At 43.8% G+C, this 11,473-nt stretch overlaps 1 protein-coding gene across 2 annotated transcripts; it reads left to right on the forward strand.

The window, feature by feature from the left end:
* The first annotated feature begins 7,477 nt into the window (after positions 1 to 7,477).
* On the forward strand, positions 7,478 to 11,042 carry LOC144713878 (transcription factor TGA2.2-like). 2 transcript variants are annotated; one of them, XM_078588602.1, is made up of 11 exons: positions 7,482 to 7,655; positions 7,757 to 7,881; positions 7,951 to 8,033; positions 8,093 to 8,233; positions 8,311 to 8,385; positions 8,460 to 8,519; positions 9,226 to 9,303; positions 9,380 to 9,437; positions 9,507 to 9,778; positions 9,902 to 10,150; positions 10,725 to 11,042. In XM_078588602.1, the coding sequence occupies exons 1-11, from the start codon at positions 7,636 to 7,638 to the stop codon at positions 10,869 to 10,871; spliced, it is 1,308 nt and encodes a 435-aa protein (XP_078444728.1). In that variant the 5' UTR covers positions 7,482 to 7,635; the 3' UTR covers positions 10,872 to 11,042. The 2 variants fall into 2 exon arrangements, with proteins under 2 accessions (XP_078444727.1, XP_078444728.1); XM_078588601.1 differs by having other exon boundaries at positions 7,478 to 7,655; positions 9,380 to 9,778.
* The last annotated feature ends 431 nt before the right edge of the window (positions 11,043 to 11,473 follow it).

The raw sequence follows: 11,473 nt of genomic DNA on the forward strand, positions 1-11,473 counted from the left end.
TCACCAACTGGATGGTGAGAAATATGGAGGTAGAACAAAGAAATCAGTATTATCTAATGGATGTTGTTGCAGATATATGGAGGGAAATCCGTAAATCCTGTGCAGAAATGCAAAACGATTGGAGGGTGTATGACCTCCTTCTTCAAGTAAAGTTCATCCGGCAGAAGGAATTATCAGTAGCTTCATATGCGTCCCAACTCAAGGCAATATGGAGGGAAATTGATCAGCTATGGCCAGTTTCAATTCAGAATCTCGAGTACTGGCAAAGGGAGATTAAAGTAAGAACACTTACCTTCCTCATGGGCTTAAATTCTGAATATGAAAGTCTCCGATCCCAGCTAATCCATCGGGAGAAATTCCCTACATTGGAAGAAGCGATCTCGGAGGCAACAAGTGCCGATTGTAGAAAGAAGATCAAGCCGCCAGAAGGCCAAAGCAACAATTATCGACTGAGCCCTCTGTCTCGTAGCACATGCCGCTAAAAAGAAGAGTCAAGAGAAAATCGTCTAAGCACGTGTCTAAGGAAGCAACCGCACAGAACCCGTAGTATCGCCTACTGCACCAAGCCAGGACATCATATTAAGGAGTGCCGAAGCTGGCATGGAAGGAAGACCTCAAAAGAAAGGGTTATGGAACCCAGAGCAAAGAATAAAGCCTACGTTGCATCCTCCAGCAGTCAAGTGGGAGAAGCACCAAAGAAAGAAGAAGGAGATATTCAAAAGCTCATAGCTGAAGAAGTCGAGAAAGTATTCAAGAGATTTAGCTCCACGTCTCTGGCCCAATCAGGTGAATATAAAAGTATTGCATTTACTACATATGAAAATCTTCAACCAGAATCACATGGATGGATAGTAGATTCTAGAGCCACAGATCACATGTCACCTGATAAATCATGCTTTGAGGAATATAAAGTAATAGATGATAATCATGTTGTCTTTACTGCCAATGGTGGGATTCTAAAAGTGGCAGGAATTGGGAAAATAAAGATTAAAGATGTATTACTACAAAGTGCTCTTCATGTACCAGGACTTAAAGCCAACTTGTTGTCACTACAACGACTAGTGGGACGACACAGGTTGGAGATTTATATTTGACTCATCTACTGTTTTTTGTGTGAAAAGGAAACCGGCCACAAGACTTTATCTGCTAGAAGGCAAGGGGGACTCCTGCTAGTGGACGGACTAGAAGGACATAGGACTCAAGATGGTTCTCAACACTCGGTCAAGAAACAATATTTTCTTCTTTGCACGGAGACTTGGACACCCTTCCTTTCTTCTTCTGAAACAAGTGTACCCTGATTTGTTTAAAAACATTGATATCCAAAGATTGGTTTGTGAGTCTTGTCAATTTGCCAAGCATAGAAGATCTCATTTTTCAAGAACTGATCATAGGAAGAAATTTCCATTCGATATGGTTCATAGTGACATTTGGGGTCCTTGTTCTACTACAGGAAGATCGCAGCACCGATGGTTTATAATCTTTGTGGATGATTACTCAAGATATTCCTGGATCTACCTGCTTAAACACAAATCAGAAGTCCCAACCGTGATCATCAGATTCATCGAGTTGATCAATAACCAGTTTGGGAAAAGGGTTAGAATACTTCGATCTGATAATGCAAGGAGTATTTCAGTTCTGAAGTTAATCAATACATGAATGATCATGGAATTATCCATGAATCCTCATGTGAACACTCCTCAGCAAAATGGACTTGCTGAAAGAAAGATTGGGCACATTATGTCTTCAGCCAGATCTCTATTATTTCAAGGAAACTGCCCCAAGACTTATTGGAGTGATGCTGTGGCTACTGCTGTACATCTTATCAACCGAACGCCATCTAGAACCCTGTCATTACTGTCACCGATTGATCTATTAGCCTCAAGTCACCCAGAATTATCTCTTCATACAAATTTGGTTGCTAAAGTATTTGGGTGTGTAGCATATGTTTATTCCCACTTTGCAGGAAAATTGGACTCCAGAGCTTTCAAGTGCATTTTTGTGGGGTATTCATCTACTCAGAAAGGTTATGTGTGTTACCATCCTCTTACTAAGAAAAGATTTGTTACCATGAGACGTGAAGTTTGATGAATACAGCATGTTCTACAATGAGGGACATCGATCTGACTGTTATTTGGAAGTAAATGAAACAGGAACAGATTTAGATACGGAAAATCTGGGATTTAATCCATCTGAAAATTCCTCTCCAGCTATGGATCGAGCGGAAACGGCTGAGGACAATCCAGAGTTAGATGGAGAACAAGAGTTTACTCAGATGGAGAGCGAGGAAGATACTCATGAAGACCTTTCGCACCAGCTAATCAAGGTTGGTCTATTGCCATCAGCAAGGGTACTCGGAATGCCGCAGATGAAATTATATCCCATATGCAATTATGTGTCTTATGATCGTCTGTCCTCAGGTTACAGAAAGATTGTTCAGTACTCGACCACTGTCATTCCAAGAAATGTTCAAGAAGCTATGTCTCAAGCCGAATGGAAAATTGCTATGGATGACGAAATGTTGGCATTAAGGAAGAATGGTACATGGGATATGGGCCCACTCGGAAGGAAAGAAATTGGTTGGTAGCAGATGGGTATATACGATTAAATATAATTCAGATGGCTCTATTGCAAGGTATAAAGCTCATTGGTGGCAGAGGATATACCCAGTCTTATGGAATAGACTATCATGAGACATTCGCTCGATGCCAAGCTGAATACAGTAAGATTAGTAATTGCACTTGCAGCCATGCATCAGTGGGATCTTTTCGCAATTTGATGTTAAAAATGCATTCCTACATGGAGAACTGCAAGAAGAGGTATATATGGCTCCTCCCCGGTTATCTATTGCATGAAAACTCATCATATGTGTGTCGCAAAGAAATCTCTGTATGGATTAAAGCAATCCCCAAGAGCATGGTTTGAGAAATTTTCATCTACTCTCATATCAGTTGGATACTCACAAAGTGAGGGTGATCATACCCTATTCTTCAAACATGGCCAAGACTCCAAACTGGCTATTTTAATCGTCTATGTTGATGATATTATCGTTCTCGCAATGATATCAAGGAAATTGGAAATCTAAAGCGTCATATGACCAGCAACTTTGATATTAAATCTTTAGGTCAACTCACTTATTTTCTTGGTATTGAAGTAGCTTATTCCAGGATCGGCATTGTCCTATCTCAACACAAGTACGTCTTGGATCTACTCAAGGATACAGGTAAATTGGATTGTAAGCCGATAAGCACTCCGGTGGATACAAATGTCAAACTTCAAGCCAAGCAGAGCGACAAGGGCGACCCCATCGATAAGACATCATTTCAGAGATTGATTGGCAGATTACTCTATCTAAACCACACAAGACCAGATATATCCTTTGCTGTGAACTCTTTAAGTCAGTATATGTCAGATCCACGACAGTCTCATCAGATAGCAGCTGACCGTATTCTCTCCTATTTGAAAGGGACAATTGGGAAGGGTCTTCTATTTCAGGCAGGGGGAGACCCTACGATTAAAATCTTCACCGATTCAGATTATGCAAGCTCTCGGATGATAGTCGATCTACATCTGGATACTGCAGTTTTGGGAAGAAATTTAATCACCTGGCGTAGCAAGAAGCGTGGAAGTCTCAATATCGAGTGCTGAAGCAGAACTCAGGGCTTTAAAGAAAGGTGTTTGCGAAGGAATGTGGCTTAACGATATTCTAACTGATTTAAAACTCATTTCTCCAAAGCCAATCATCTTATATTCTGACAGTCAATCAGCTATTGCTATGGCCAAGAACCCCGTGCATCATGATCGTACGAAGCATGCAAGAATTGACAGACACTACATCAAAGAGAAGATTAATTCTGGACTCATCAGTCCAGAATACATACCATCACCGCAACAGGTGGCTGACATTCTGACCAAAGGACTACCAGGGAGACAGTTTCAGGATTTGGCGTCCAAGTTGGGCATGATTAACATCTATGCCCAACTTGAGGGGGAGTGTTAAACATCTAATTTCATCCTTTTCTATTTTGACACACATGTAAAAAGGTGGGCCATGAGTTATAAATGGCCCACCTATCTTTCTCCTACTTTCTCTTCTTTTTTCCTTTCTCTTTTCCTTCTTTTTCTTTCTTTGTTCTATCGCTCCCCAAAGAATGACCTTTTTGCCCCTTAAAATAGCCGTTGGGGCAACGGCTATATGACCGTTGCCCCCAACGGCTATCTTGAGAAAGGACTTAACCTATAAAGGAAAGTCTTTCCCAACCTGTTTATGTGTGAGTTTTTCCCCTTTTCTCTGTATCAAAAATCTCAATAAACTTCTTCTGCATCTTTCTCATTTGTCTCAAAAAGGCCTCATTTGTCCTATCTGTTCCCAAAGGCAGAATTCTCTGCATTCTTCACAATTTGAAACGGCGTTATAACTAAAATTGATCTTTTCAAATGACGTGATGTTGTATTCTATTTGTGTCCAAGGAATTTAGCTCGTAAAAGGCTCCAATGTGACCGCCGTTTAAAAAAACAAACTTGTTCTAGTCATCTCCATTCATGTGAAGGAAAAGGAATAATCAAACTATCTTGGCTTTTCGGGTTCGATCGCCATCGTCAGCAAAGACATCAGATTTGGCCGAAACTAGGCCATGGTCAGTCTTCAGTCTTCACTATAAATTTGCACCCACCTTCTTTAAGTCTCTTTTTAAAGCCCTAAAGAGATAGATACCCTGCTCTCCCCCACGTCACATAAGTCATAACGGACCTTGCCTTCTCCCCCCGGTTTTCACATCGCATAGGCTTTCAGACAGTTGCCGGTAGTCGTCGCAGACTTCTTAAACAGCGCAGCCCTCAAGCCCTTCATTCAGGTGAGTCAGCGGTTCCCGCCAGCAAAGCTAGGATAGCAATTCGGACTAAGTTTTACGATTATTTATCTATGTCGTCTGCCGATAAGGGAGGGCTGTTCAACGTGATTTTCCTTGAAATGGAAACCCTGGGCATCTACAGCGCCGCCACAAGGCCCGTTGTTTCAGTCAATGAAGCACTGGGCAAGATTTATGGAAGGGAATTTATAAGCGTAGGACGGCTTTTTGGCGTACCCTACAAGTACGCGGGTCCCCAGATACCCTTCTCAGATGACGTAAATGCTCATCTCATGGACTCCCTGTGTATGGGGATGCGCGAAGTACTCGAAGAGCTCGCCGGGCAGTACGCTGGCCCAGAAATGCGCTTCGGTCTGAAGACTCTGAGCAGTTAGCCCCGCAAGGCCCGGGTCGCACTCAGACTGGCATCTCCGAATACCTATTATTTAAGTTTTAAATGGTTACACGACGAAGATTGAAGAACCCTAAATAAAAATTAGTCTGTCCTCGCACTCCGAAGAACCCATTATTCAACGATTCGGTTTAATACTCTAGTTTAGGTGTTTAAACGACGTAAGATTCGAGAACCTGGATGATGAGGAAGAAGGGGCTCATGGGTTTGTTTTGAATCTCTGTTTTTGAATATTTTAGAAAATATTTGATGTTAAATATGTACGACTCAAGATTCAAGAACCCTGGATGATGAGGATGGAAGCAGAAGGGTTTTATGAGTCTTAAATAAAGCTAAATCTCTCGTCGCATCTCCGGATACCTGTTAGGTGAATATTTGGTAAAACCATTTCATGTTAAATATTTACGACCCACGATGCAAGACTCTGGATGACGAGGAAGAAGGAAGACGGGGGACTTAATGGTTTTTCGATAAAGCTTAATCTTTCGTTGTATCTCGAATACACATTATTTGAATACTTGGTTAAAATATGCACTTAAAACGACGCAAGATTCAAGACGCCTGAATGATGAGGAAGAAGGGCTATACGAGTCACAATATAAAGCTTAATCTCTCTAGTCGCATCTCGAGTAAGTACTTTTTGAATACTTGTTTTAATATTCAATTTCAAAATATTTAACCGATCCGAAATTCAAGAACCGTAAATGATGAGGATTGAGGGGAGAAGGAAGAAGGGCTTTAAGGGTCTTAAAAGTAAGCTTAATCTCTCGTCGCATCGCGTCCGTATCTGTTTTTCGCACAGGCTTTAATCCTTTCGCAGAATCCAAGACCTGGGGAAAAAGGAGAGGATATGAGAGACGGGTAGGAAAGAAAAGGGGGAGAAGAGACAGAAACAGGGAGATGAACAGCGATGAAGTGTGTTGGGAAGATGAAATCTCTGGTCACCTTCTTTGGGCGGTGGCAGAGCCCTATTGATGGTGAACTGATGCGGAGAGAGAAAATTGTAAGAGAGACTGAGAGAGAAAGACTCTCTCTCTCTCTCTGTCGCGCGTGCGGTGCTGCTAGCCAAGTTTTTGTCCATTTAAGTGGGGAGAGGCAGTGAAGGGGAAGTCTGGGCCGAGCACAGGCCAGACTCCAGACACGAGAGGGAGAGACCTGGACCGGCGCCAGCTTCCCTGGCGTCAGCACCAGTACTGCACTCCTATCAGATGACCTCGACAAGATCGTAGGGTTTTCCCTAGAGATGCAATGAGCGGATTGAACGGACTCTATAGGCAAATTGACGAACACCCCTTTGTGGGGTACCCAACGAGAGACGGAGAAAAATAGATAGCGATGGAGAGCGAGGGAAGCGAGAGAAAGAGGTGAAGATTGAGATGGAGAATAAGTGAAAGAGAGAGAGGAAAAAGGCGATGTACACAGTGGGGGAGAGAATGGGAGGACGAGAGATATAAGATGGAGAGGAAGGGAGAATGAATGAAAGTGAGAAAAATATAAAGAGAGGAGACAGAGGATAGTGAGGAAAGAGATAGGCGAGAGGGAAAAGAGATAGAGATGGAGAGGAGCTAAATGATGACGAGGGAGATAGAGTGGAAGAGTAGGAGATTAGAGGGAAATAGAGAGAAAGAGAGAATGAGAGAGAGAAAGAGATGGAAGTGGAGGGAGAGATCGAGTAAAAGAGAAATATAGATAGAACGAACGAGAAAGAGAAAGAGATGAAGATAGAGACAGATTAAATTAAAGCGAGAGAAAGAGATGGAGATAGAGACAGTGAATTAAAGAGAAAGATGGAAGTGGAGAGAGAGATAGAATGAACGAGAAAGAGATGGAGATAGAAAGAGATTGAATTAAAGAGAAAAAGATGGAAGCGGAGAGATAGATGGAATGAAAGGGAAAGAGAAAGAGATGGAGATAGAGAGAGATGAAAGTGAAGAGGAAAAAGATGGAAGGGGAGAGAGAGATGGAATGAAAGAGAGAGAATGAATGAGAAACAGAGAGAGAGAATGAAAGAGAGAGAGTTGGTGACAGGGTCCGTGGCCCTCAGCAAGTCAGCACAGTTGCCAGTCGACTAGTCGGCTACGGATTATTACACCGACCTTCAGAAGATCGTTACCTTCTCGTTCCTTGTAGTGGTCTTCTAGTAATACACTTCTTATCGCCATCGATATGAAGTTGATACGACGGCTTCTGGACAATAGACAGAATGCTTTGAGACCAGAACAAGGACAGATAGAGAAAGCGGAGAGAGAAAAAGAACGCGGTAAAGTGAGAAGCACAAGAGAGTAAGTAGGCTTTAAGACAAACGATGAACCCTTCGAGCATATCCTCGCAACTCTCGTCGACTCCATTCCGCCGAGTTTCCCTCCCCACGCCGACAATATGTACTCCCCCTTCCTCGGGTATTCTTCCTCTCTCACTCCTCTCTACTTCTCTCTCTTCATACTCACGAACTTAGCATTATTTTGTGCTCATGTTCTCCATTATCGTGCCGATATTCCAGAGGGGGGAACGATAACAGTAGCAATAACAATGCCCGGATTCATCTGCGCCACCACTTGGGCCAGCAGCAGCAGGCGGCTATGGCGAACTACCATGTTATTGACCCAGTTCATGACCTAATTCGGAGTAAACCCTGACCTCATTCTTATCTCTCGAATACATTCCGAATCCTCATTCTACGTGTGGAATCCACAGGCCCAATAGTAAGTCCGAAGTCCTCCAGCAGCCTCACCGTCGTTACCTCCTCCGCCCTCCGTTTCGGCGGCTTCCACCACCACGTACGATTATCTTAACTCTCCTCTATACTTTGTCGAGAGTCTTAACTGTATCGTTGCAGGGATTGACGTCTCCTACGGCTGAGATCGCCGCTGGGGGTGAGCAAGGTCGGTTCGACGGCTGGGATGACTCCGGCATGGCGATGTCGAGTCCTCGGACGGAGACATCTGTGGAAGCGGATGCAGAAGATCATAACAAGCAGGTCATTTTTTTATTCTTATTATGGAAGTCGAGATTGCCTTACAACTCACGCCGATGTGTGTATTATTCGTGTATTAGTCCGGCGGCGACCGCGAGAGGGCGATCATGTCCGTGGACTCTGAGAGGCTCTCGGACAAAGGAGAAGAGCAGAAGGTCGTTTGTTCTTTAGCAAACGCTGTTCTTGTCGATTTCTGCCTGATCTTTTCTTTGAACTCGCTCTGGCTCAGACAGTCCGCCGGCTAGCGCAAAATCGCGAGGCGGCGAGGAAGAGCCGCCTAAGGAAGAAGGTAAGGTTATTAGATGATTTTTTGGTTATTGTCTTTTCTACCTCTCGTTTACGGAGAAACCGACGAAGAAGGTCTCTTTTACCATCCGGAATGTGCGTAACGATGGAATGATTTTTCTCGTGTTGTCCCGTTTTACCTACCCTCGGCCACTTAAATTTTCTGCGAGCTTGCTTTTCGGGCTTCGTCGTTCTCATGGTAGGGTCCCCACGGTCTGGTCTTGCCTGTTCATGATCTGCGTCTGCTTAGGTTAGTTAGTGATCGACCGACTGGCAGGTCGGCTTTATCCCACTTAAATAGTTTCTACTTCCTGCTACCCCAAGTCACACCATTTTAACCCTATCTCTCTCATCTCCGAGTGCAGACTCCTTCACCTACTCTCTCTCTACCGTTTCATCATTGCATATTTGCCATAAAACTCTTTCTTACACCCCCGTGCGGCGTCGGATTAAATAAAACTGTGCAAGAACGCCTGTGCATTTAATGAGAATGCGAAAGAATCCTTTTCCTCTGCCAGTAGAAACGTCGTCGGTCGACCCAAGGGAGTATCTGATAAAACTTTCGGGTAAGCTGTGACATGCAAGTGAATATCCGCGTTTCTATGATTCTATCATCTTACTCGGCTTCTGTAATTTTTTTAAATTTAGATTTAGTCCTTCCATTTTGGTTGCAATCTCGTCTCTGAACATTGTCCTTGTTGCTGGGTTAGGCCTATGTGCAGCAACTTGAGACAAGTAGGTTAAAGCTGCTGCAACTTGAGCAGGAACTCCAACGAGCTAGACAGCAAGTTAGTGCATTTAACAATCTATCTCTACGATTATCCGAGAGAAATGTGAATCACGTTCTTCGTTCAACGTTTCCAGGGTGTTTTCGTCGCCAATGGGTGCATGGGCGAGCAAAGCCACTCCATAGGAGGAAGTGGTACGTGCGCTCTGGACTTAGCCGGGTTTCGCGGGCTGAGACCTCATTCAGCTTGTCTCTCTCGTTTAGGGTCCTTGACATTTGACGTGGAGTATTCCCGTTGGCTGTACGAGCACCAGCGGCGAATCGGGGACTTACGCGTGGCGGTGAACTCCCACGTAAGCGACGCCGAGCTTAGCCACCTCGTCGACGCTGTCATGGCCCATTACGACGAGGTGTTCAAACTCAAGAGCATCGGAGCTAAGTCCAATATATTCCACATGCTCTCGGGAATGTGGACGACTCCAGCGGAGAGGTGTTTCATGTGGCTGGGCGGTTTCCGTTCTTCCGAGCTTCTCAAGGCAACGCAACCCGTTATCCGCCCTGACCTCTGAACGACCAACGAAAGGAAACCCTAACGGGGTTCCCGTTCCGTCGTACGCTCCCTATCCTTGAATTATTCATGATAGGGGGTATCGGTGCAGGTATTGGCGAGCCAGGTTGAGCCGTTGACGGAGCAGCAGTTAGTGGGGCTGTGCGGTCTCCAGCAGTCCGCGCAGCAGGCGGAGGACGCGCTATCACAAGGAATGGAGGCGTTGCAGCAGTCTCTTGCGGAGACGCTCGCTTCGGGTTCGCTTTGCCCATCTACCGGATCAGATAACGTCTCCGGTTACATGGGTCAGATGGCTCTCGCCATGGGAAAGCTCGGAACTTTGGAGAACTTTCTCCGCCAGGTACGTCGAACAAGCTTTGCACTTCATCCAATTCATCATAATATTCTCCACTTTATGCCACTTCTTTCTGATTTTTTATTTGTCATCTGCCTGAAAACAGTGAGATTTTGATTATCTTTGACGTGATTGTTTGTGATTATCATGTTGTGGGATTATCACGTTTCTTGAAGGGGGAAACAGTGAGATTTGAATTATCGTTATCGTGATTTTTTTGTGATTGTCATGTTGCGGGATTATCACGTTTCTTGAGGGGGAAACAGTGAGATTTGGATTATCGTTAACGTGATTTTTTTGTGATTATCATGTTGTGGGATTATAATGTATCTTGTAGGCCGAAACATTGAGATTTTGACCATCGTTAACATGATTTTTTGTAATTATCATATTGTGGGATTATCATGGTTCTTGAAGGGGGAAACAGCGAGATTTGGATTGTCGTTGACGTGATTTTTTGTGATTATCGTATAATGAGATTATCATGTATCTTGAAAGGGGAAACAGTGAGATTTTGATTACCGTTAACGTTATTTTCTGAGATTATCATCATACTGTGAGACTATCATGTTTCTTGAAGGCGGATTTACTGCGGCAGCAAACGTTGCACCAGATGCAGAGGATCTTGACGACGCGGCAGGCTGCCCGCGCGCTGCTCGCCATCAATGATTACTTTTCGCGCCTCCGGGCGCTCAGCTCTCTATGGCTCGCCCGCCCCCGGGAGTAAAAGCTATAATCAACATAAATATATTTTATATATGTACACTGGGCACCGCCTTCCGGGAGTGTCGTGGCAAGTGACGAGGGATGATTTTTAGCCTGACTTCCTAATGTTCTTCCATGCATCATCACTGTAACCTTTTTAGTCTGTGATATTTCTAGCAGAGATTTTCATTTTTGTACCAACGAAAGGTGAGTATAGCTCATTGTGCGTGCACGATCCTTCATGAAGCCTTAATTATCTGAATTCAATTCAGTACAGCGCCATGTCTGTGCGGTGAGTACCAGTCAATAGGCAAGAGAGCCAACTCGAAAATACAAGTCTTTAAGAAAAGACAACCTATAAGTACATCTATAAATCATCCAATAATAAGAGCATAAGTATCTAACTCATCAATCCTAACATAACTCGGTCACTTCATAAAATAAGATACCATGGTGATGAATAAGTTTAAAATAGGACATCTGGCGGCTAGGATGAAATCTCGGTAGGATTAATAATAGATTGGAAAATCTAGCAGGTAGGATTAAAGATAATTGGGATGAAACATAAATAGCACTTGTTAACAGAATGGACACTGATACTTGAATTCAACTATCCGCAGAATA

Source organism: Wolffia australiana, chromosome 16 (assembly GCF_029677425.1).
Source record: "Wolffia australiana isolate 7733 chromosome 16, ASM2967742v1".
In the NCBI taxonomy this organism is placed as follows: domain Eukaryota; kingdom Viridiplantae; phylum Streptophyta; class Magnoliopsida; order Alismatales; family Araceae; genus Wolffia; species Wolffia australiana.